The following is a 27,573-nucleotide window of genomic DNA, read 5'->3' on the forward strand; positions in this document are numbered from 1 at the left end:
GCAGTGGAAAAGAGCAGTGGTAAAACCTCTCCTAAAAAAGGCCACCCTTGACCCATTAGTTCTAAAAAACTTCCGACCTATCTCCCTCCTCCCTGCTCCAGCCAAGATGCTAGAAGCACACCTCAACTCCCATCTTGCTGCTTTTAATCGAAAGCTCGGACTGTCTTGATCTTTCACAACACGGGTTCAGGAGGGATCACAGCACGTAGTCTGCCCTCACCACTGTGTTGGATAACATACGCAGACAGGTTGATGGGGGCCAGACCACCCTCCTGATCCTTCTAGATCTGACAGCAGCTTTTGATACCCTTTCCCCCTCTATACTAACAACTCGGCTGAGGGAGGTTGGGGTGCACGGAGCAGCCCTGGATCTTCTCGCATCTTTTCTCATCCACCGAGAACAAAGAGTGAAGCTAGGGGACTATTTATCTCCATCCCTCCCTGTGCATTGTGGGGTCCCGCAAGGGTCGGCTTTAAGGCATCTACGTGACCCCACTTGCCAGGCTGATTAGATCTTACGGGATGGAGATAATTTCCTACACTGACGACACCCAGATCCTGGTCTCTCTCTCCCATGCTAGCGTTCCAACTGCCTCCAATTTTAGATCTTGCATGGAGGCAGTCAGCAAGTGGATGACAACAAACTCGCTTAAACTAAACGGAGAGAAGACTGAGGTGATGGTGTTTGGAGGGAAAGAGGAAGTATGGTCGTCTAGTTGGTGGCCAGAGTCATTGGGAATCTGTCCCACCCCCACTGCCTCTGCCAAGAACCTGGGGGTCATGATTGACCCCGCCTTGGACATGTGCAAGCAGGTTAGTCGTACCATCTCCACCTGCTGGGGCATCATTCATATCCTGAGAAGGATCAGGAACTACCTCTCCCTTCGGGCCAGGAAACAACTAGCAGTTGCTCTGATAGGCTCTAGGATCGACTATTGCAATGCACTGTATGCGGGCCTGAAAAAGGGCCTACTGCAGCGCCTGCAGGTAGTCCAAAATGCCGCTGCCAGGTTCGTTCTGGATCTCCCCAAGCCTTCCTCAGCCACAGCAGCTAGAAAGCTGCTACACTGGCTCCCCGTAGAGGCCCGGATCCGTTTTAAGATCCTAAGTCTGACATACAAGGCTCTGGCCAGAAATAGCCCCTCTGGTCTAGGTTCCATCCTGTCCCGTTATCTCCCCACCAGAACTCTACGATCCTCCGGTAGACTTCTGCTAACGATCCCTCGCTTCAGGAGAGCGAAATGGGGTGGTAGGGCCTTCTCCACCTTGGCCCCTACATGGTGGAACGCACATCCTTTGGAAATAAGATCACTGTCTACCCTTCAGACTTTTAAAAGGGCTTTGAAAACTCACCTTTTCACGCAAGCGTACCTGTAGCAATGCAATATTCTTTTTTGACTTCTTTCTGTTAGGCGCCTTGATACCTGTGGGTTATTGTTTGCGCATTATAAATTTTAATCATTCATTCACCCTGTTGCACCCCTGATTTTGCCTTGTGTGCCATGTGACACACATACATGTCCTTAGGGCATGTCTGTGTGCCACATGGCACAGGTGTACGTGCATGTACACTGGAATACGTTATTTACCATGTAATAGTATTACATGGTAAATAACTAATCGGTAATGGCCTGTGGCACTGTTTTCACTGCCACCTACATCTGTATTTACTGATTCGGTAAATTTACCGATTCGGTATTTTACAGAATCGGTAAATTTACCGAATCGGTAAATATACCGATTCTGTAAATTAAGCATACCTACATGTCAGATCCCAAATACCGGTCGGTAATGGCCGAAATCGGCTGTTACCAACTGGTAATTGGCGATCTACATCAGGCCCCAAATCCTTCTGACTTGATTTGTTCACTTTCTCCTCTCATGACCAGGCTGGAGAACATCGGCCTAAAAGATGAAGCCCTCGAATGGGTAAGGAGTTTCCTAACCAATCGGACCCAACAGGTAATCATGGGCAATTTTCGGTCAGAGGAAGTTGAGATCACCAAGGGGGTGCCACAGGGCTCATGCTTGAGCCCAACTCTTTTCAACATATATGTGGCACTCCTGGCCAACATCTTGAGAGCATATGGATTTGTTCCTATATCCTATGCTGACGATACTCAACTCCTCTTTCCCTTTAAAACCTTAGCACCCGAAGTTAGGAACTCCTTCTCCTTGGGAATGAAAGCGGTAGCACACTGGATGTCTTCCAACTTTTTACAATGCAATGTTGGAAAGACGGAAGTCATGTTGTTTGGGGGGGTAAGACAACTCTGGACTCCGGACTGGTGGCCACAAGACCTTGGCCCAGTACCAGAGCCGAAACCATCTGTAAAAAACCTAGGGGTCCGGCTGGACCAGGAACTTTCCCTCAAGCAACACGCCAACCAGGTGGTGGGATCCTGCCTCCACATAATTGGTATGCTACGCAAAATCTTCCCCCTCCTGCCAGATGCCAGCAGAAGAACATTGGTACAGGCACTAGTCATAAGCCGTCTTGACTATTGTAATGGCCTGTTGCTAGCTGCCAATGAGGGAGTCATGGCAAGACTGCAGGTAGTCCAGAATACGGCTGCCCGTCTAGTCCTAAATGCGCCCCCTCGCTCCCCTTCTAAACCCCTACTGGAAAAGCTTCATTGGCTACCTATCAGACAGAGGGCTAAATTCAAGGTATGCTGTACCATACATAAGAGTCTCAATGGTATGGGTCCGGCATACCTGGCCACCAAATTTGTCCCCTACAAGCCCTCCCGCCCTCTTCGCTCGAGCGAACAAGGCCTTCTAGTAGTGCCTAGGGCAAGGAAGGCAAGACAGGGCAGTAAAGCTCTCTCAATAGCAGGACCGTCTCTTTGGAATAGCCTTCCCAATTCCCTAAGGCTTTGCACAGAATACCTTCCTTTTAGGAAGATGCTAAAGACCCTCCTTTTCAGCTCCTAGACAGCTCACGTTCTCCCGATTGCACTGTGGCAGATGTCAAAAGCACGGAGATGCTCCCATGGGAGTCGATACCAGCGCTATACAAGCCAGTAAATAAATAAATAAATAAATATAGAGCTAAGTCCTCACACTAAATAGACAGTATATCATTTAAAAAAATACAATTTCTTTGAGATACCTTTCATGATATATCATGAATAATACGCTTTTGGTGATGGAAGCACCAGCAATTTCCCCTTTCGTCAAATAATCAAAACCATAAAGAACCTTGTAATTCATGACATCAATTTTCTCATTGTTTCCATATCTTATTTGGTCACTCAAAATAGACAATGTGTTCTCATGTCTCCACATCGCTGAAACAATCTGCTTTTACATAAATGTTGTGATGTCTGGTTTAAATTCCCAGGCTCTCTGTTGAAGACATACATGATCTGAGTTTACATGGACTTGTCTTTGTCTTTTCCTTCCGTTATCTAAACAACTACATGCATTTAGATTTGCAGGAGTTAACTAAATACGTGGATGCAAGAAATGCTAACATTCAGGAAAACAATACCAACCTGCTGTTATGAAGTCTGCAGGGTTATTTGAATTATTCAGAAATTCTCCAACATCCACCTTCTGCAGCTCAATTTTCCCCTCCAAATTCTGTCGGGCAGAAGACAAGGTTGCAACAAAAGTATCCAGCGAGTCCAAGAAATCCTTTACTTGAGAGCTCTGCAGACCTTCCTTCACTGCTCCCCAGTTCTTGGTTTTACAAAAAATGAAAACAAGGACACTTCAGTTTATGACATGCTAGCCATAATGCATAGTTATGTGCTGAGAAATAGGATCAAAAGAGGGCATGAGCATTTTTATTGCATGAGTCTATGAACTCAGCTGTCGCATGCATGGCATTATGTATCAGAGGGCATGAAGAGAGATAAATAACAGGAAAGACAACTGAATATGGTGGGCAAGGTCATTTTGAATGGAATAAAGGGAATAAGCATTGCCCAAGCAATTGATGTTAAAAGTAAAAACAATTCTGTGAGGTGTCAAAATGTTATAGAAATTGAAATTGAAATTAAAATATTTATAAAGCGCACGTCCACCGAGCGGTTTCTTGGCGCTAGGGACGCAGGCCATAGGACAGTGGGAAGGGCGAACTACTAGTGTGGGAAGGCTTGGGCAAAGAGAAATGTTTTCAGAGATTTCCGAAACTCCAGATAATGGGGGGAGGACCTGAGGAGTGGGGGGAGGGTATTCCAGAAGGTGTGCGCAAGCGTAGAAAATGTAACGCCTCCTGACCTCTTCTTCTTGAAACGAGGGACAAACAGAAGAGATTGTGAAGAAGAACGCAACTCTCTACTAGGAAGGTAGGCCTTGATCTCAGAAGAAATAAAGCCGGGGGCTGTCCCCTCCGTGGCTTGGAACGTGATACAGCCCATCTTAAACAGGGCATGTTCCCGGATAGGCAATCAAAGCAGAGCTTTGAGCAGCGGGGTGACATGATGAGACTTGGACAGGTTGTAAGCAAGTCGGGCTGCCTGGTTCTGAATCAATTTAAGTCTCCGAAGGTTGTATGCGGGTACACCAGTATACAAGACATTGCCGTAGTCTAAACGGGAGATCACCATCGCAGACAGAATAAGTTTGAGGGCACAGAAGGAGAAAAAACGTGACACCATTCGAATAGTGCGGAGAGTGAGAAAACACAAGGAAACAACTGAACTAATCTGAGAGTGCAGGGTGAGGTGAGCATTAAGTTTTATCCCTAAGGTTTTGACCGAAAAGGAGAGGGTGGGAGGAGAGCCCAGGGAAGGAGGCCAAAACAAAGAATTCCAGGGACTGGAGGAGCCACCCGTCAACACAAGCTCGGTTTTGTCGGGATTAAGTTTCAGATGGTTGAAGCTCATCCAGTCCCTGATGAAGAGCATAACAGAATGAAAGTTGTGAGTGGATTTTGGAGAGGAGGATAAGTTAAAAACAAGCTGGAGGTCATCTGCGTAGTTGTAGATAGTAACATCCATCTGCTGAAGTGCAAAAATAAGGGGGGAGATGTACAAATTAAACAGCAGAGGGGACAAGGAAGATCCTTGCGGTACCATTTGAGAGGGTGCGGAAAAGTTACCCAGGTGGACGGCCTGAGTGCGATCCCTCAGAAAGGATGCTAGCCAAACCAAGGCGGTCCCCCTGATGCCAACCGCCTCGACACGGGAAAGGAGGATGGAATGGTCCACCGTGTCGAAGGCGGCGGACAAATCAAGGAGGACCAGAGCTTGGGGTTGGTTGGTGTCCATGCCCTCTCTGAGGTTGTCCACCACAGAGAGGACTACGGACTCCGTGGAGTGCGCCGGGCGAAAACCAGCCTGGCGGAAGGCTAGACAGCCGTTCTCCTCCACAAAGATGCTAAGTGTTCGGGTGATATGACATTCCAGTATTTTGCCTAGAAAAGGGAGGAGGGAAATGGGACAATAATTTGCAAGTGAGGATGGATCTGCACCGGGTTTTTTTAAAATGGGAATGATGATCGCAGATTTGTGAGACTGAGGGACAATACCATGGGCGAGGGAATTATTAAGGAGAGTGAGCGGAGGGGAGGGACAAGCCAAATACATTTGTTTTAGAATATGTGCAGGGCAGATGTCGGATGGGGAGCCTGACTTTACCATTGAGAGAAGGGACAGAAATGATTCTTTAGTCAGAGGGGGGAAGTGGTCAAGGTGCATCTGGGGGGAGAAGGGCTGTGGATCCAAAAAGGAGGGCGAAGGGGGGGAGACGTTGGACTTAATAGCTATAATTTTCTCTAGAAAATAACTGTTGAGTGAATCACAGAGGGTCTGGGATGGGGAAGGTTTAAGAGGAACTCTATCCGAAAAAGCCAAGTCTTGCACAATGGAGAAGATTTCTCTCGGCTGATATTCGGCGAGCAAGATTTTAGAAGAGAAGTACTCGGTATTAGCAAGGAGAATGGACTTCTTGTATTGGTTCAGAAGTGTGGTATATTGAGTTTTAAGAATGGGACAATAGGCACGTCGCCAGGCACGCTCCGCTTGCCGGAGAGCCAGCTTTTCCTCCTTAAGTGCGGCGTTGAACCACCTATTGGCGTCATAGTCGCGCCTGGCAGTAACTCGCCTGAGTGGGGCCACCTGATCGCAGCCTCTGCTCAGCCAATTGTTTAAGGAGTCCACTTGAGAATGAAAAGGGAGATCTTGAAGGTTGGGGCAAGAGGCAGAGAGGGAGGAACAGAGAGATGTCATATCCACATGATTCCAATTACGGGCCCAAGTGTTCCTGGGAAGGGGAGGTTTCTTAACAGGGCTAGGGTGCAAAGAAAAAGAAATTAAGAAATGGTCAGACCAGACACATGGGGAGACCACAGGGGAAGAAACAGGACAGTCAAGCGACCAAACCTGGTCTAAGATGTGGCCGTGGATGTGAGTGGGGGTGTGAACATGGGACACAAAATTGAAAGAGCAGAGAGAATCAGAGAATTCTTTAGATGAGAGATCCACAGCCGTGTCGGAGGGCCAGAAATTAAAATCGCCAAGCACCAGGATGGAGGAATTATTCACTGCTAGAGTGGCCAGCAGGTCCTGGATGGCAGGAAGGAAGTGCGGGGTAGGTTGTGGAGGACAATACATAAGCAAACAGGTGAGAGGTGGCTAAAAGGAGGCAGAGCAGACTACTAAATAGTCAACCGTTGCAATGGGAGGGGCTGATAATATCTGGAAATGAAGGTCAGCATGGGCAATGAGAGCAACGCCGCCGCCAGCCTTGCCGACCGGTCGGTCGGCGCGGATGGTGTAATAGGGGAAGGGAAGGGTAGCTAAGAGAGTTGGAAGTGAGTCCGGACAGAACCAAGTCTCTGTGAGAAACAATAAATCAGGTTTGTGCGTGTCTAGCAGGACAAAGAGTTCGTGATAATGCTTGACCGCAGATCTAGTGTTCAAAAGGAGAACGGAGATTGCAGGGGTCACAGGGAGCGAAGGGGACGGCTCTGGTGGGCTAGAGGGAGGAGCCATGAAACAATATCTGTATAGTACTTGCAATGAATTGGTGAAAGCTATCTTCACCACCATTGGCTTCACTTATGTAAAGCAAAGAGTTAATCAAACTCACAGTTCCCCAACTATATTTAGAAATGAGGCAGCTACCATGTTTCCGCAGGCTCTGCCAGAGGAAACCTTTGACCACAGGCAGAATGACATTGGTCATTAGTCAAAGTACCTCAGACCATGCATTGTATTCAAGGCAAACTTTCTGATGTAAGAGCTGGATTAGAAATTATAATTGATATTGAAATCCATAAAAGTGGGATGCAAACGGGTACTGAAAAGGAGAGCAGCAGCAAATCAGCAACATTCGAAGATGGTACAAGATACCTGGACAAAGCAATGTATAATTTAAGTAAATATCAGAATGCAGTTACAGATATCCCCACAATGAAAGCACAGACAACAACTGAGAAGGTCTGCTGCAAATGTAGGTTACAGTTGTCAAGGCCTACGTTGATGTGTGATCACTGCTCTTAAACACATGGATTCCAAAGATTAATTTAGATTAAGCATTAACCCATAAAATCCTTCCAAAATATAGGAAAGCAAAAGATAAAACAGTGAATGGGCGTAAATCCTGATATCTGAAAATAAACAACATGATTGGCATCAAAATATGTGGCTGGAGGGATACAGAGGGAAAAGCAGCACATGAACTAAGCATCTGGTGGGGAAAAGTCAATTTCGAGCAACTTTCACAAACCGCATGCGATGTCTAAAGTAGGTGTACTTACAGAGCAATGAATGGTGTACAGCAGCATGCATATGTCATGTGAAGACTAATGGCCTGATTATGGGTTTGGGGTGTGGGAGCGGGGCTGCATCCCACCGCCCTGCTCCCACCCCGTTAAACTCCACTGCCAACCACCTGCCGGATTACAAGTTTAAATCTGGGCGGGCTGTTCTGCGGTGGCTGGCCCACGGTGCTGTCTTTCAAATGCTCATTGAAGAGCCTTAAAAAGGCAGCACCGTGGGACCGCCTCAGCATGTTCCAACACGGCATGGACTGTAGGGTCCATGCCATGCAGGAACTGGGATGCAGAAAGACAGGGGGCACACCATGGGCCCCTCTGCATGCAATCCCATGTACTGAGGCACCAGGGGGACCTGTGGGACCCCCTTGGTTTCCTCACTGCTACCCTCTTCATGGAGGGCTCACAGCCGTGAAAAGGAGAGCAGTGAGGAAACTCATAACATGCTCTGTGGTGAAGCAGTTGCGCCTCCAGCTTATTGTGCGCTCAGACCGTGGCAAGCCTGCCAGGGATCGCAGATCCCTGGTGTTAGCAGCAATCCTATGGCAGTCCGACCACGAAAGTCATAATACAGTGGTCAGACCGCCCATGCAGCATTTGCCGCACCACCACCGTGGGTGTGCGGTCCATTGGATCGCCAAACTCATAACCAGGCCCTAACTCTGTGGAAAATGTAAGCACTAGGGCTTTAAGTGGGCTGAGCTCTACCAGGTCCGACCCTTTATGTAATGTCCTTAAATGTAATGGCAAAATAACTATTGATTCCTAAACAATGAATGTAAAAAAACTTTAAGGTAATCAAAGTCAGTGATTTAGTTCCTGTTTATATTTCATGTTCAACATAATCTTGCATTACCTAAGTGTGTTAACTATTTCTAGGATGTTGTATTTGCATATGTTATTGGTACCATATTACTTTTCTATAGTATTTTGAACCTAGTCATCTCCAGGCGTTTATGATGGGGACGATTGAGCATTCTGGAGCTGAAGCCGAAGGTGGGACAAAAAAGTGTTCATAATTCATTGTCATGCAATCCTTAGCCTCTCTGCAGAACACACAGAGCACACAGAGCAATGGTCATGTATTTCAGTTGGAAATGTGTGTGAAAGAGGTGCACAGTTGTCAAAATGTTGACAAGGCAAAAAAAAAATCCAGCGCTTAGAGGTGAGTGGGTATACTGTGTATTTGGAGGGTGCTGAAGTGAAGGAGATGCAAGGAAGTGCATTCAGGAGAGATTGAAAAGAGTGTGCTAAAGAGGAAAGAGATAAGGTGTGCAAGAAAGTGCCTCTTTTTGCACTGTAAATCTACACTTGTTATTTCAAACTGAAAGTGCACTGGGCCCCTGCTAATCAGGTTCCCAGGGCTAGATCTCTCTCCCCAAAATGGTACCACGATTGGCACAACTTTAGTCACTCCTATAAGTCCCTAGTAAAAGGTACTGCTGGCACCCCCGGGTATTAAAGAGGGTCCTTTGGGGTTGCAACACTGATTGTACCACCCCAGGGCCCCCTCACCAAGGCTATGCAGGCTGCCACTGCAGGCTGCGTGTCTTGGTGCAGGAAAATCCGAAGAGTAGACATGGCCACAGCCCTGTGTGGCATGTCTCTCATACACTGTATAAGGTAAAGGTAAGCCACCCCTACTGCAGGCCTTCAGCATTAGGCAGGGTACACTATATCCTATGTGTGGGTCTATCTGAATGAACAGTGTCCAGCCTATTCTGTGATATTGTAAGTGAACAGGGAAGCCATAAAGAGTACATGGGCTCGATACTCATCAACAGGTGTTTCTTAATAGCTTTACTGATTTCTAAGGTAGTTGGTACCAAACAACTTGTTTTAATAAATCCTCAATTATGCATGTGTTTGATTTATTAATAAATTCACACAGGAGACTCTTTTAGAGGATCCCCTGAAACCTAACCAATTACTTTTCACCAGGCTGGCACCACCATACATGTTTCTGACCTCAGGGGTGAGAACCAGTGCTGTCAGAGGACAGAAACAACACCTGCTCTCAGTGGGAAGCTTCAAAGTCGTTGACACCTTTGAAATTCAACCCACGAAACCCCAGGATAGTGGGGGAGGCCAAGCCACCTTTCCTGCTAAACTTTTGGCTGGAAGGAAGGTGGGAAAATTAGTTAGATGAGGAGGAGGCCCTCCACCCCACAGCCTACACCACTCCTAGGGCAGGGCAGGTGAACCTCTCTCCTGAAATTGCACCATCTTGCAATGGTGAAAAAACCTCCAATCAGGGATAAGGTAGTGCCTTTTCCCAAAATAAGTAGTCACTAGAGGGAGTAGACACCCTACAGGTAATGTCGCCCCTTGTAACACCCCTGAATTCAGTATTTATGTGGCTCCCCGAAACCCTTCAGATTCCACTGACCTAAAGAAGATAAAGGAAGAAGACGTGCTGCTGATCAAGTAACTGCTTCAGAAGAAACCAGCGCCAAACCCTGCCAACTGCGAAAGGACTTGACAACTGTGGTCTGTCATCCCTATCTTAGACCTGTGCAGCCTCCAAGAACCCCAGAGCCCTGCCAGCCTTCACCAATTGCCTGGGATCTCCCTTTGGACTATTGGTACTAATCCCCAACCCCCCCCCGTTAAAAGACCACTACAAGGTGAAGGTGAAGACCGACACGGACTGTGTCGACATGTTTCACCTTGTCACCAAAAAGTTGCAGCAGCCAAGGCCTGTTGAACACCAGTCTGGTAACTGAGCCCTTCAATGCATCCACCAGCCTTAGAGATCATCACAGTTCCTGTGACGGGTGATGGAAATAGCCCCGCTCCTGTGAGCATGTACCCGCTTTCTGGTGGCTTTGACTGCTTGAAAGCAGCAACTTGGGCATTGGACACAACCACCCCGACCGTGACAGACTGCCCTCGTCACACCTGTAGTTGAACACTACCAGTGAAGAAGCAGTTCTGCATACCAAGACCTCCTGCACCTCCAGTCCATGTAACCCAAAACTGCATGTTGTGGACGAGCCCTGGGGCCTCCAAAACTCGTACTCCACTAGAGTAGAACTTCCCCTGAGTTCTGCGCAACCTGTGTCCTCCAAAAATCAGTAGTAGAGTGTTGCTTCCATCAACTGCGACTGTAAATGTGTTGGCAGTACTCCGCTATCTAACCGTATGCTTTTCTTACCTTTGACTTCAACAGTATCTGCTTGACGGTATTGACCCTTATTGCTTAAAACCTGTAAGTCTTTGTGTCTTGATCTGCATTTGGTTAAAAATCGACCTACAAAGCATTTTTTTACAGTTAATTAAGTTCTTGGTTTCTAAAAATATATATAAGTATACAACTTTATTCTTTTACAAACTGGTCCCGGATTTACTCTCGAGTGTGTGTCTCATTTATTGCCTCTGTGTGTGACAACAAATGCTTAGCAACTACCCTATGATAAGCCTAACTGATCCCCCAAACAACCAAAAAAAGGGCATTACAGCTATCTGCTTTTAACTCTGCACGACTATTGAGTACCCACTAGACGTTCTGCACAGTGTACTTCATTTTAGTACACTATATAGAGAGCCAGCGTCCTACAAAGTTTAAGATATGAAGATAGGGGAGATGTGGAGAGAAAAGGGGTGGACATCTCTAACATCGAGTGAACAAAACAGGAGTGACAGAGACTCTCTGAAGACCACTAACCATTCCACAGGCCTTCGTGTGCAGTCTCATCATTTCAGAATTGAAACAGTTTCAATATTATTTATTTAAAATGAAATCATTGTGGTTACTCATTTATCTTAATTTGCTAACCACCATTGACAAAGCCAAGAGTCCTGACTGATTTTAAGTGAATTTCAGTTGTTCTGTTATGTATCTGGATGCAATAACAGAAAGCTCAGTGAGAAACCAACAACCCAGTTGGTTGCACACTATAAGAATCACAGAAATTTAGTTTACGTATTTTAGTTACCCTCTTAATTACACAGGCCACACCCCTTTTAGTGACGCCCACTTTTCTAATTCTACCCACATTTTGAGAAAGCAGAGAGTCCAAATGGCTTTCACTGTACCTTTTCAAGCGCAGTCTTACTGACCTCAATGTACCTTTCACCCTCATACAAAGACTGGATGGGTGAGACTACAAGAAAGCGGCTGATTCTAGTGCTGAGGAGACAACATTACATTTGTTCGCTGTTTCTAATTTCTGTAACAGGCCAGCACTTGAAATTCTTTTTAATCTTGGTCTGATATGGGATTGTTTCTTCTATTTTTATCCTACTGGTTTGATTTTAATACCTATCTTTTTATTTCAAAAGCCTTTTCCCTTTCACTGACGACCAGATGTTTACTGCAAATCAAATATAATTAATAATATAACGTGGCTACAAAACGTTATTTTCACCAAAGCTTACACATCTGACAGCTTCGGTAGGATGAGTGTCACACCTTGCCTTAACTCCAACAAGGACGTCAATGAAGCAGAGAATTATGGGGCATATTATCAAGGGGGTTTATCTCCGCTCTTGTGGCTTTAAAAGCCAAGAATGATTCAGAAAAGGGGGTGGTGATGAACAGAGTGTCTGAATTAAGCAGACCACTCTTACCCAGTCCAAAGATCAGGGCTTGATCCATCACCGTTTTTCAGCTCACTGCACCATCCCAGCTCAGAACTTGGCTATATGCAAATTAGTCTGACCCTGGCCCAGTGCATCATGGGAACAGGGCAGACCAAACTACCAAGCCAATTCTTATACTGGGAAGGAAACAAGCTACCGGGGACCGGTTTCTGGCATTTCAGCCTTCTTCGGCCCGGCTTGCTTGAATCCTGATGGTGCAATGAGCTAGGGACTCACATCTGAGTATACCCTTCCACGCTTATGGTGGACAAAAATGATTCAGAAAAGGGGGTGGTGATCACCACCCCCTTTTCTGAATCGTTTTTGGCCACTATAGGTGTGGCAGGGTATACTCAGACATGAGTCCCTTTCTCACTGCACCATCAGGATTCAAGCAAGCCGGGCCGAAGACGGCTGAAATGCCAGAAACCGGTCCCTGGTAGCTTGTCTCCTTTCTGGTGAAGAATTGGCTTGGTAGTTTAGTCTGCCCTGTTCCCATGATGCACTGGGCCAGGGACAGACTGATTTGCATATAGCCAGGTTCTGAACTGGGATGGTGCAGTGAGATAAATAACGGTGATGGATCAAGCCCTGATCTTTGGACTGGGTAAGAGTGGTCTGCTTAATTCAGACACTCTGTTCATCACCACCCCCTTTTCTGAATCGTTTTTGGCCACTATAGGTGTGGCAGGGTATACTCAGACATGAGTCCCTTTCTCACTGCACCATCAGGATTCAAGCAAGCCGGGCCGAAGACGGCTGAAATGCCAGAAACCGGTCCCCGGTAGCTTGTCTCCTTTCTGGTGAAGAATTGGCTTGGTAGTTTAGTCTGCCCTGTTCCCATGATGCACTGGGCCAGGGACAGACTGATTTGCATATAGCCAGGTTCTGACCTGGGATGGTGCAGTGAGATAAATAACGGTGATGGATCAAGCCCTGATCTTTGGACTGGGTAAGAGTGGTCTGCTTAATTCAGACACTCTGTTCATCACCACCCCCTTTTCTGAATCGTTTTTGGCCACTATAGGTGTGGCAGGGTATACTCAGACATGAGTCCCTTTCTCACTGCACCATCAGGATTCAAGCAAGCCGGGCCGAAGACGGCTGAAATGCCAGAAACCGGTCCCCGGTAGCTTGTCTCCTTTCTGGTGAAGAATTGGCTTGGTAGTTTAGTCTGCCCTGTTCCCATGATGCACTGGGCCAGGGACAGACTGATTCGCATATAGCCAGGTTCTGAACTGGGATGGTGCAGTGAGATAAATAACTGTGATGGATCAAGCCCTGATCTTTGGACTGGGTAAGAGTGGTCTGCTTAATTCAGACACTCTGTTCATCACCACCCCCTTTTCTGAATCGTTTAAAAGCCAAGAAAGCAGATATAAAATTATCTCCCTATTACCTAGCTGTCGCTAACACCAGTTAGCGACAGCTAGTAGGAGATAGCGACCATCTTGGGCCCGCTTTGCATGTCAGTGATATTTATCACTAATGACATGCAAAGTTGGCGTGCCAAGATGTAAGCGACTGGAAACAGTCGCTAACATCGCTATCTCCTATTACCAACTTTTGGAGATATTCGCCCTAAGCGCTAATATCTCCAAAAGCTAACACCTGCCCTGAGCAGTTCTTAGCCATGTTATCCAATGGGAGGTGGATAACATGGCTAAGAGCATTAGCTCGGTAATGCATGAATATCGCTGACTTTTCAGCGATATTCATGCATTTCGGACGATTTTTATCGCTTAGGAGATAAACCTTGATAATAGCAAGGTTCCTAAGCGATAAAAATCGCCGCAGCTCGGCAATAAAAATATTGCCGCTACGCCAACATAGCGATAATTATCGCTAGTTGTTGGTAATATGCCCCTATGTTAAGAGGTACAGCCGTAATGAAGATGTTTCAGAGCCTGAAGCTCATAAAGAGTGTGTTGCCCATGCCATATGCAGGTGTGCAAACCAGAATAGTGGTCTGCACATGACTGGCAAAAAGTTTTCTTGTCTCCTTTCCTATAGGATCTTCCATTGTCGTCCTAGCAGCCTGGCAGATTCTTGGTGCTTGGCTTAAATGTTACTGAATAAGCAGCTGGTATGGCTCTAATTAGACGGGTAGTGGCTTTGTAGCATTACCATTCAGAGTAGTGCCCAGCAGCTGTGATTATGCACACATTTTGGATTTGAGAGCTGCCGCTCATGTTAAGTGGCCGGACCATTCACCTGTGTCTGGTACTGCTCAAATCTGAAGATAGCATGACGCGCCATTTCCTTCATAAAAAGACAAATAATCTATGAGCTACCAAAATTATAAATCAAATTGCTTAACATACCTCTTGTGATTTAAGTGCTGGTACCATAACATGGGAGAGCAACATTTCAATGCCTTGGAGAACACTTCCGTTCGTACATTCAAACATGCTGAAATTCACCTCCTTAATAATATGGAGAAAATATAGAATTACAAAAGTTTTAAAACCATTTCTTTCTACATTTATTGTAACGTAACTGAAATTGAATCTACAATTCACATATGAAACACAATATGAGATGCAAAATAATCAACATAAACATTCTTTAACTGTGTTGCATATCTGGTGGTGGAAGACATCAACCAGCGCCACCGTGCATGTACACAAATCAGTCTCCAAATTCAGTGAGGAGACTAACTTCATTGCTTGCAATCACATGGCTTTATGAATGAGCATTTAATTTCCACAATTTCTGCTCTACAACCAGATCTGTTACAATAGATCAACAGAAGGAACACTGACCAAATATTGTGCACAGAAATATTGGAACACAAAAACATTGTCTCAAAAATATTGTTGTCAAAAAAAATCATGGTCCAATACTTTAAAGTAAAATTATAAAATATTGTGTCAAAAAATATATAATTTATAAGAATTTCATAAAAAAAAGACATGTGATGCCTACCACATGGTGCAGGGATGTTTAGGGGGCACCTCAGGCCCCATAGCGGAGGGCCAGGGGGGAAGGAGGCCCTGCTAGAGGCCCCCGAAAGCACTTTACACCTGCCTTTTAATGGCAGGCGAACCACCATGAAAGGGCAGGCGGAAAGGGGCACTGTAATCCCTATGGCGTTGCATAGCAGGCAACCCCTCTATTGTAGGGATTACTGTCCTTCTAACGGTACGACGGGCTCATCATTATATACATATCTATACTACTATTATAAAGAGAGAGCTGAAAACTTTGAGGCGGGTAAACTCAAGAAGTACAGCACCAATCACAACACCCAATACAGCATTGTAAAGGGGAGTTGCAGCAGATGGACATAGGCTATACAGGTGGCCACCATATACATTAGAAACGTTAAAGAACCTTAGGGGTAAAGTAGTCCCTTGTGGGCGTTGGCGTGGGCGTGTCGATGGCGTGGTCGTGGGCGTGTCAAACTACACACTTATTACTTTGGGGGTGTAACTGTTCTCAGAGGGTCGTGGGCGTGTCAAAGTACACACTCAGAGGGCCGTGCCACAAATTTAATAACAAAAAAATGTCCGCGTCATTCAGTTGTGCGCCTTTCCATTTGCCAGTTGTAATCACTTCTCACACGTCCGTATAGCAAGGTGCGCCGCATTCACGCACATTCCAATTCATGCAGCGTTAATAATATATGTTGCGAACCAACCTTTCTGGGCATAAGCGTTAACGTTATCCACCGGGGATAAAACACAATTACAATAAAAAGGGGCGCGCCTGACGCAAGCAATGTGCACGCACATTCACGCTTCACCTTGCCCTTATCATGATAGTGCGCCGATAACTTTGTGCGACGATAACTTTGTGGGCGTCAGCTTAATCACAGGGGGATGCGCTACATTATGACGAAATAAAGGGGCGCAGCTTTCGCCGACGCGGTTCGGATCTCTTCTCAGGCGTACGTCTACAAAGAAGCTGCGCCGCATTTAATCATCCTTCACATCCAAACGCCTATTCTTGAATAACGGAATTCACATTCAATCATTTACTTACGTTACATTTGGGACAAGTGGCTGCATTAACAAAAAGAATAAAGGGGGGCGCAAGCGCAACATTCACTCACCGCGACATTCATGCTCCAATGGCTACAGCGGGAAGTAAAGGCAGTCTCACAACTAGATGATGTAACAGACTTCAATATTTACTTTGAAGCACAGATTCACGCAGGACAACACTTAAACATGAGGACGCACACACAAACAAAGAGATGCTAATACGGCCCAGCTAACAAGCCACATATGTGAAACACAACGCGTGCGCTGGGACTCAAAGCAGCCCTCGCAAGCACACAATCACGCCGGACAATACTTAAACCTGAGGACGCACACACAACCAAAGACCTGCAAATATCGCCCACATACCAAGACACAGATGAAAAACGATAATAATAACACTGCATGGAGAAATTTGAAATAATAAACGTTACTAAAATACGATACATTGAGGGGGCACTGTCACATTAACGTCTAACTCAACGCGCTTGGAAATTACATAACCACACACTACACAACACGGAAAAGAAAAAAAAAGAAAGCTGAGGAAGCACACAGAACTAAGGACATGCAAATAGGGGACAGCTAAACAGGCACACATCAAAAAAGCTCTTTGTAACACTGCATGCACAAGTGGACAAAGCCCTTAAATAAACATTACTCCCTCTTCATTAGCCTATAGGAACATCGAAAACACACTACCAATGGATTTGCGAAAGAGCTATAGTTGCACCCAGAAACAGCACTGTAAACCATATTAATGAGCACATACTACTACAAATACCAGGTGAGCCAAAAATCTATAAATACAGTATTAGATTCTCAAGACGCCGTACATTATCCTCAAGAATTCCTGAACTCACTTAACCCTTCCAGACTTCCGCCTCCTTTACTACAAATAAAAGTTGGCATTCCTATTATATTATTACGGAACTTACATCCGCCCAATCTATGCAATGGGACACGCCTACAAGTTACAAATCTTTTGCCATATGTAATTAAAGCATCTATTCTCTCTGGCCCTGCAGTAGGGCAGTTAGCTCACATTCCTCGCATCCCCATGATACCTACTGATCTAACATTTCAATTTAAACGCTTGCTGTTCCCTATAAACATTGCTTTTGCTTCTACCATTAACAAATCTCAAGGCCAAACATACAAAGTCATAGGCGTAGACTTAAGAGAAGACGGCTTCACTCATGGACAGTTATATGTAGCACTCTCTAGATCCGGCAATGTGCAAAATCAATTTATTCTACGCCCACATTGAAATGAGACGAAAAATGTTGTATGCCGTGAAATTTTTAAATAAATTACAATTTGCCATTACAAACATTACACACATAACATTTCATCCCCGGACAAGGTCAGGACGGGCTGCTAGTACATTAATAAGGCTATACTACATCCATTATAGAACTGTGATGGGGGAAGCCTACCTGACCTGCCTTGACCGTTTGCCCTCACCTGGGGCCATAAAACCAGGAGACCGGCAGCTGGGAGCAGGACTACACTGCCCAGCATTCCTGCGGTCCCGCTAACGCCGACACCCCGCTCTGCTCCAGGAGGTGCCTTCATAAGCCACCAGGAGCTACCGCAGTGGGGGAAGAGCGCGCGGGCGGGCCGCACCTGGGCAAAGCCCAGGCCAAGGGCAGGTCAGTCTGCGCCCGTCAGCGGCAGGAGGAGTCTGGGCAGGACCTCCCCCTTTTCGTTGTGAGATCTGGTTGTGTGTCATATCCATCGCCCTCTGTGCATGTGAGGACTCATCTATAAAGGTACTGTAACCTGTAAAAAAAATTCTGTCTACCTGTTTGTTGATGTGTCCATCACCCAGAGTTCATTTTGGGTTTCCAAACTTAAGTATATTTTAACATATTATCTGATCACGGGTAGAAGGAAACAACCGAGCTGCGTGCTAGCCAAATCACCTCCTAAATATCGGCGATCCATTATGCACTTTATAACAGGGGCAATGGGAGCCATTGAAAAGCAATCCTAAGTTTGGAGGAAACACTAATCATCTGTTCTGAGAGTAGGACTGAATCTTTAAGCAAATCTATCCCGCCATCCTCGGACTTGGTTTTAATCTCGGAATTTCAGTCCACTAGTCAAGAGGGCGTGAATAAGACTGAGTTGGTTCAATCCTCTACCACTGTTACTCTGGTCACCTCAAGTTCTAGTCCTCCATCTAAGTGCTCCAAAACCATTAAACCCATTTTGGCAAAGACTAATATTACTTTGGGGTCGATTCCGATTAGGGAAATAAAGCGTCCGTCCAAATCGTATCCGGAGCGCTCGCCGTACGAATCGTACACGTCCGTCCGAATTGCGTAGTACAAGACGTTTCCCGTCAATCCATCCGAATCGTCGTGAACCGTACAAATTGCAAGGCTGAAACCGTACGACACGGATCCGCACAGTGAACCGTACGATCCATAAACATGCCGTACGACTCGATGAGTACGATACAGACCGGGGGATGAGGACGCGATTCGTACGGTCCACGTCAGGTAAGGATGATTTGTATGGAAAAGCATACAATCACATACACACCGTACGGTGCGTACACCCCATGATCGCAGGGGTACGGTGCGTACACCCCATGATCGCAGGGGTACGGTGCGTACCCCCGCGAGCATGGGTAGTACACCCGTACCACTGTGATCGCAGGGTGTACGCGCATACACCCAGCGAACATGGGGTATGGTGCGTACACCCCATGATCGCGGGGTACGGTGTGTACACCCCATGATCGCGGGGATACGCACCGTACCCCTGCGACCATGAGGTGAACGCACAGTACCCGGGAGGGCCAATCCGTACCTGTTTTGAGGTGAACTCTGCTTTTACAGCAGTTTTCAGTTCCCGTAGAAAAAGGGTCGTACAGTGCATACCCGACACGGATCGTACTTGCTGGGTCGGGAAAAGCTGCGTTGAAACGTACAAATGTCGCTTGCTGCGTGTTCCGGCGGCGATTCGTACGGGAATATGAGTTGTACGGTTCCTGGTATCATTCGTACGGGGAGCTGCATTGGGAGGGAATCGTACTACATCGTACGTACGGGGGGCGTTGCAGGGTATGATTCGTACGGGAAAAACGCTCCGAGCGTCTATTCGGAGCAGTTTTTCGGAATCAACCCCTTTGTGTGATGGGAAAGTGAAGTCAACAAAGAAGGTAACCGCTTTGAAATTGGGTCAAAGTTCAAAATCTCAGAGAGATTTAAATAAGGGACTGTTGTTTGCACCTATGGATCCTTTGGCTTTTTCGTCATTAGTGACATGTGTACACAAACTGTTAGAGCTTATTAAAACCTCTGTATGCTGCCTTACTGAACGCTTAAAAGCAATTGAATGAGGGGGTGTGGCTAGCAGCCAACGAAAATGGCCGCAGCCTAAGAGAGCTCCGCATCATCCTGCTAGTAATCTTGCAGCTGTGCTCAAGCCGAATGACAGAGGTTACTCCGGAAATACCGAAGCGTAGATACTCCAAGTCTCATCTTGCTACGTAAAACCAGCAGCGATTATCACACACAGAAACAACACGTAAACCAGTAATGTTCCCTTGACTGGACCGTTCTGTGGCCATGCAGAACACTCAGCTGGCCAGGACATGGTACCTACTCGCAACCCACACTTGCATGGGACTATGGGAAATCACATACGCAACACCTAAGCAAGACACAGACCGCCAGACCTGACCAGTGACAGACCTGAGCGGCACTAGCACGACAACAGTGCCCAATAAACTCTTGCAGCGGGTTTGGCCTGCTTGGCGATATCAACGAGGTGCGAATCACACATCAGAACGGTGGCAAAACAAATGCGCTAACAACCACTGGGGAAGAGGCGCAGAGGGAGCACAGGAAAGCCGAAAGGCTGCACGTGGAGGAAACTCCCACAGGCAGGCAGCGGTGATTACTCTCCACCCCCCAGTGATCTACTGTGATGCCTAGTGTTCAGGACATCAGGGGTGACCTAGGACAACGCACAGTCCAAAGTAACAAACTGGATAAATATGCATTCCACAAAGAACAGCCGGACACACCAGCTATGCTCGCAGACAGTGGTGGCGGCCCACAGCTTGAAAAACCTAAAGAAAGCACTCTGCAGGACATAATGACCACCTGACCCAGGTACAGTCCTCTATCGGTACGATTTCCACTGATATTACACTTCTCCGCGCCAATGTTTCGAAAATGAACTCACGAATTGCAGAGGTAGAGAATACCACAGCGGTTCTCTCCAGAAACACAGCAGCTTTGCAAAGACAGGTGCAACAACTGGAACTTAAAACTAAAGAAATGGCTGACAAGCTTGACGACCAGGAAGGCAGATCGAAGAGCAACAATATACGCCTGGTCGGAGTACCGGAAAGCGTCAGAGGGCCGGCCCTGGATCTCTTCGTGGAAGACCTGTCAAAACTCAACTTTAACCACTTGTACTGTCCAGCTTTTTCCCAGTGGAAAGAGCCCATGAGGTACCGGGAGGAAGGGCCCAACCAGGCCCCCCCCCACCCTAGACCCATACTAGCAAATATATTTAACTTCCGGAATCGGGATACAATTCTGCAGGCAGCAAGAGTCGCTCCCCCCACTGCATGTGGACAACTGTACAGTGACCCTTTACTCGTACTACACAGCAGCGGTGACCAAGCCGCGGCGCAATTTTAAAGACGTAAAGAAGGAGTTGCGACATCGAGAAATTAAATACGCGATGCTATTCCCGTTGAAGCTGAGGGTGGAGGCTGAAGGAAAGAGCTGGTTCTTCATGACCCCGGAGGATACCCACGACTGGCTTGAAGTATGGCGCCCGGCTAAGCGACCCAGAGGACAAGGACTGAAACAGAAACACCAACCCACACAATCAACATCCCCCCAGCACTGCACCAGACATCCTTCCCGGCTCTGGGAAAATTCCTACTGTCACACCCACAGGGCAACCTTATTATGGGGGGCGACTTCAATGCTACGATGGACGCATCCATTGACAGACAACCCCCCCCCCCAGAGATCCCAGTAGCACACACCTCAACAGAATTTGTTGGGGCCCTGGCCTCATTGATGTCTGGCGCACCCAGCACCCACAAGAGCGACAATATACCTTTCACTCGGGTACCTAACAGCCTTTCCAGGATTGACTACCTATTTACATTGGCAACGGGGCTTGAAAGAGTAACAGAGATCTCACACTTACCCAGGGGCATTTCGGAACACTCACTGGTACTTTTTACATATACATCCCACACCCCAGAACAACGCTGTATATTTCCTATCTACCCGGGCTAGCTTAAAAACCGCCAGATTGGGAAGGCCCTAATCAAGAAAACAGAGCAATATTTACCGGAAAATAAACACACAGTTCCGTGTCCAACGACTCTGTGGGAAGCATATAAAACAGTGCTGCGAGGACAGGCCATCTCCCTAATTACAGGGCATAAACAGCCTTGGAACGGGGAGTATTTCAGGCAGAACTTGCCCATGCTACAGACACCAATGAAAGCACGGCACATAAGCTTCACTTAATGCAATAAGAATAGAAGGCATATGCATGGGAAGATGCTAAATCTAGACTTACCAGTACACGCTGTTTATGAGCTAGGTGACAAAGCTGGCAAGCTTCTAGCTTGGCTGGACAGGAAGGAGAGAGCGAACAGATGGGGGGCACTGCTTCTGATGCAGAATGCAACTATAACCACAGACTCACAACAAATAGTAGACACATTAGCAACACACTTTAAACAAGTATATACACCAATGGCCACAGCCACAATAGAAGAAAACCTAGCTTTCATTAAAGATATAAAAATGACCACATTACCGCAGGAGGCAGCACAAGCTCTGGAGGCCGATCTAAACAGTGACGAGCTCACACTCACCTGAGAGGCAAGGCATACGGGTAAAGCTCTGGAGCCTAACGGCATACCGGTGGAACTTTATAAGAGGGCGGCGCCACAGCTCAAATCACACCTGCTCAATATGTATGAAGATAGTTTGGAGAAGCGAGAAGTACCAAGGGATCAGTGCCTAGCGACGATAGTTGCAATACACAAACCGGGCATACCGCCGAAGGAATGTGTGTCTTACAGGCCGATATCCTTGATAAATGTGGAAGCCAAAATACTTGCCAAAGCATTGGCCATGCAACTACAACCATATCTCACAACATTCATTCACTTGGCCCAATCCGGATTTATGCTGAACTGCAAAACAGCACTTAATCTAAGACGATTGCACAGCGTCATGGCTCTCAGAGACACTATTGAGGAGGACGCGGCATACTGCCCCTAGGCACCCGTATGGTGTTTGATTTGGTTGAATGGCCCTACCTTTTCACGGTACTCCGCCACATGGGATTCGGCCCACAATTCTGCATGTGGGTACAGCTGTTATACATGAAACCCCTGGCACAGGTAGTGGTAAATGGCCGCATATAAGTAGACTTCCCCCTGGGTAGAGGGACAAGACAGGGTTGCCCCCTGTCACTACTCCTCTTGTTTTGGTATTGGAACCCTTAGTGGCATCGATACAACAGGACCCGGTCATCCGTGGTCTGAGATGAGCTGTGGGATGGGAAGACCGTATTTCACTATATGCAGATGATACACTGCTATATCTAGCATCCCCAGCATGCTCCTTTAATAGCCTACTGGACATATGCGCCACATATGGGCGAGTCTCTGGCTACACCATAATTTGGGCGAAATCACTACTATATATACTGCATGGGCGACCGCCAAAGCTCCCACACCACTGCGAAATACAGGTTGCAGCTGAAGGATTTAAATATCTTGGCATATATATAATACATTGTACAGCGCGCTTTATCACCGAGAACATTACATAACCTCTAGCACGGTTTAGCCGTGATGTCAAACACTGGCGATCACTGCCGCTCATGCTGTTGGGAAGAGCTGTCCTCTTTAAAACGATGGAGCTTCCCAGATTTTTATATTCCCTACAGAATACATTGTTTCCGGTCACCCCCACATACTTTACAGAACTAAACGCCGAAGTTATCAATCTGTTAGGGGAAGGAAGATCGTCTTTTATAGTCAAACACAAACTAATAAGATGCTGGTACGATGGAGGTATTGCCCTCCCAATATAAAAACAAAACTGGGCATCGCAGCTCACTGTAATAAACCAGTGGCTACACACACCACAAGAGGAACCAGCGTTCTGAATGGATAGACACCTCCTAGAAGCAGAAGGTTTACTAGGGACACTATATAATAAATCTAGACGGATGGCGCTCAAAGGCCCAACAGCACATACGGTCCGGGTCTGGTTTGAGGCACAACAAGCATTGGGATGGGAAGGAGTCATAACACAGATCACGCCCTTATGGGAAACCCGACGCCTGGGTAAATTATGAAATACCAAGGGATTCCGACAGTGGGATCAGATAGGCATCTTGAGGGTGGGAGATATCTGGAAGAAAGGTGAGGTTGTCCCATTTGCCCAATTACAGGCCAACTATGATCTGGAAACAACGGAAACCTTCCGATACATGCATATTAGACATGCGCTCATGGGAGTAATTCCACCAGGCAGACAATTACCAGAGGCCTCGCCGCTAGAATATAGGCTCCTAACCGAACACTTAAGTAAAAAAGCCATTTACCAAACCTACCGCAAAATAATAAACAATCAGCTGGACCCCACAATTGCCCTCAAGGAACGTTGGAAACAGAACTGGGCACCTTGGACGAAACGGACTCGTAGGAGGCAATTGCGTCCCCCAAAGAGGTAGTGATTCCGTGGAAACTGAAACTAATACAATTAAAAATTCTGCACCACACTTATTACACCCAAACACTTCTGCATAAACTGGGCACTACAGACACAACACTCTGCCTGTGACAATGTGGCACATCAGGCACCTTTTTTCACATGATCTGGGACTGTCCAAAACTCACACAATATTGGGAGGCGGTTATGCATACCAACTCGCAGGTCACAGGAGTTGTGGTTCGCCAGAACCCAAAAGATGCCTACTCAACATTTGGGAACCTACAGACCTCACTTATACAACTCGAGACTGGGCAATGCTAGGCATGACATTGGCAAAGCGTAATATAGCGCACCATTGGGGATCGAGACAGGCTCCTAGCCATCACCAATGGTGTCGCGATATGGATAATGCAATGGTAACAGAAAAATCTTTCTTTATACGTAGGGGGTGCACTAAAAATTGGACACGGGTATGGGAGAAGTGGAATGCTTTCCGAGGCCATATTTGTGAGCCCCCTCTCGAGGAACCACTGTCAGATGTCAGTAACTGAAAGACCATAGAGTGGGCAATATGTGATATGTGTGACCTGTATAGAAATATGGACAAAGAGGCTCGAAGCGCATGGGGGCGATTGTGTATTGATGAACAACCTATGTATAATCTTTTGATACACCGTATATGCTTCCTGGCACAATGATGCACTGTACCATTTATTGTTCAACAAAATGCTAATATGAAGTGTTTTTTAAAAAAGCTGTTCAATGTGCTGTTTTATCTTGTGCAGACAGACTGGGTTCAGCAAATACGTATACCAGGACTGGGAGAGTAGAACCAACTGATAATACTGCTGGTATACCTCGCTCAATCCTAGTACAGCAAAGTGAGAAGGAGCTGTGTGGGGCTACTCAACAACTAATTCACCACATCATGGTGTGCCAACTCCAGTGACACAGACACAAGCTATCCTGGCTATGGACATGAGGGGGAGTTCATAATAAGGTGACATCATCAATCCCACAATCTGACATTTATGCGGGGGTAGATTTTACAAACATCCTCCGTTTACCAGGGATAGATTAGATGTGGTCATTTTGGCTAACGTTCCACCAACTGAGTACCTGCACCATGAAACATGGGATTCACTGAGAAATAAATCTCTCAACTGGCTAAATTCTATAGTGGGGTTGGGGGGTACACTTTTTGTAGATTTTAAGATGGCCAGACGGGTGGGTTGGGTTGGTAGTGATGCCAAAGTGTTTAAGGGTGATTGTATAGTTCTTTCAGTTAAATCACCAGGACTAGTTAATGATATACTGGGCAGGGTCAAATCTTTGTGTTTAAATGAAGAGCAAACCATGGCTCTCCCACTTGGTTTCTTTTACAACCCTCCCCGACAATGTTTAAATCATCCGAATGTATTGACTCCACTCTGTCCGCCATCACAGGGTATATTGCAACATCCATCCCAAACTGTTGGGGTAAATTATGTAAATACCCCTCTAGTCTCCATTACCACTTCCAATAGATTTGATACTCTTTCTAATCTTGCTGGGGTAGACTGACGAGAGGACAAATCACTGGAGGCCACTTCAACGAAAAATGTTAGTCCTAGAACCCCGACCTCTGGTAGGAACTCGCAGTTAGATTCGAGTTCTGAAGATCCAACAACTCTGGCATCATTTGTGCAAGACAAAGAGTTACTGATGGACACTATGTCCCCAGACTCTACTAGTATCACAGTAGTCTCCTGGAATGTAGCAGGGCTATCTAGCAAGCTTAACTTCCCAGAGTGGCTAAACTTTATAGACAATTTTACCATTGCTTGTTTATAAGAAACCTGGGTGGCTGAACCCTATCATCTCAATGGCTTTAAAACCTATAAATTGCCGGCTATTCCATCCAGCCACAGTAGAAACGGGGGTGGTCTTTGTACTTATGTATCAAATAAACAACCATCCTCTTCTGTAAAGCTCAGGATCACTAGTCTTTTTAATCAAATTGTAAGCATTGCTCTTTCTGGACCGCTTTAGGTGTTTCTAGTTAATTTTTACAATAATGCTTGTGGTTCTGATATACAGGACATATTGGCCTCTCTTCAAAAGGACCTGGACATCATTCTCCTGCAGGGGACGGGGAACAAAATCATATTCGGGGTGGGGGATTTCAATATCCAACTATGTAAAATGCCCTCAAAAACTATTTCTGGTATGATTTCACCAACAAACGAGGACTCTACTCACTTTTTACATTCAGATTATGGCAGGAAGCTCAATGAGCATACTTCTAAACACGATCTAGGCTTTTGCAATGAGTTTGGCAACATCCCAACTGAGGGACCCTGTACTTTTGATGGCACCATGGGTAAAAGTGTTATAGACTTCTTACTTTTTCCAAATCGCTACTCAGCCTATATTAGCAATTGTACATTACATGATTGTGTACTAAGTGACCATTAACCCCAGAGTCTAATGCTAAATTTTGGGTCAGTATAAGACCATAGGGACTCCCCCCATATTCACCGTGGCGAACTAAGAGCTCTCCCGAAGTAATGGGTTTATACTGCTTTGGTCGATGGTCAACCCAACTGACTTGCTAGAGAAATGAATCCAGAAGCATAAGAGTGCTTCAATGGAGGCTTCAGTTATTGTAGAATCCTTCGGTCAAATAACTAGCGCCAATCATATTAGAGCTACTATGCAGGCAGAAAGTAGGAACAGGAAAGAGGAAGGGTTGATTTGATCATGCATATAGCCAGACCCATAAAAAATGTATAGGAGCATTAAAAAAAACTGAAATATTGAGGAGATTCAGCATTGGAGGCTGGAATATAGGCTTACATTAAAATCTTAAGAAAACACTAAAAGAGGAGACTTGGGAGAAGTTGTATGAGGCAAATCGAAGTAACGATACCACTGCATTTTGGCACGTGGTGAACTCCCCTTTCCTCAGTAATACTGATACATCAAAAATTGAGGTTGCAGTGACTGAAGAAGATTGGGTAACACACTTTTATGCATTGTATTTGTCCGCTGCAAACAGTGCAATTCACCATCCAGTTCCAATCCCCGTGGTTACTCCGCTTGTTCCTATACCTGACTGGTCCGCCTTAAACTTTACGCTGGAAGAAGTCTCCCTTGCTATCAGTTCTAGTAAGGGAAACAAAGCTCCTGGGCCAGACGGTGTTCCAATCGACCTATTTACAGCAAATAATGTTCTTTGGGGTCCCCTTCTTACCCATGTTTTTAGATCTTACCAGTGTATGGGGTTCCCCACGACTTGGGCAGAGTCCCAGATTGTTCCTAAATTAAAAAAAGATGACCAAAACTGTCCATCACACTACAGCCCGATCTCTCAACTTGACTTCTTGGTCAAGGTGGTGGGTCATTTACTTTTAGCCAGGTTACAAAGCTGGGTGGACAGCAATAACAAGATCTCCGACTTACAATATGGATTCCGTCAGGGAATTGGCACCACGGAGCAAGCTATTAATCTGAATATGCTACTGGGCAAATATGCACATATTAAAAAGAGTAATTT

General features: G+C 46.2%; 1 protein-coding gene across 1 annotated transcript in view; it reads right to left on the reverse strand.

Annotated features, from left to right (window-relative positions):
- LOC147722959 (dynein axonemal heavy chain 5-like) overlaps positions 1-27,573 on the reverse strand; it is a 1,378,573-nt gene that overhangs the window by 1,257,758 nt on the left and 93,242 nt on the right. Inside the window, exons 8-9 of the mRNA XM_086965349.1 lie at positions 14,641-14,742; positions 3,501-3,687 (exon numbers count right to left, since the gene is read on the reverse strand). Of these exons, the coding sequence (XP_086821475.1) occupies positions 3,501-3,687; positions 14,641-14,742 (289 nt within the window). The remainder of the gene's footprint in view (positions 1-3,500; positions 3,688-14,640; positions 14,743-27,573) is intronic.

Source organism: Lissotriton vulgaris, chromosome 4_1 (assembly GCF_964263255.1).
Source record: "Lissotriton vulgaris chromosome 4_1, aLisVul1.2, whole genome shotgun sequence".
NCBI classification, from domain to species: Eukaryota; Metazoa; Chordata; class Amphibia; order Caudata; family Salamandridae; genus Lissotriton; species Lissotriton vulgaris.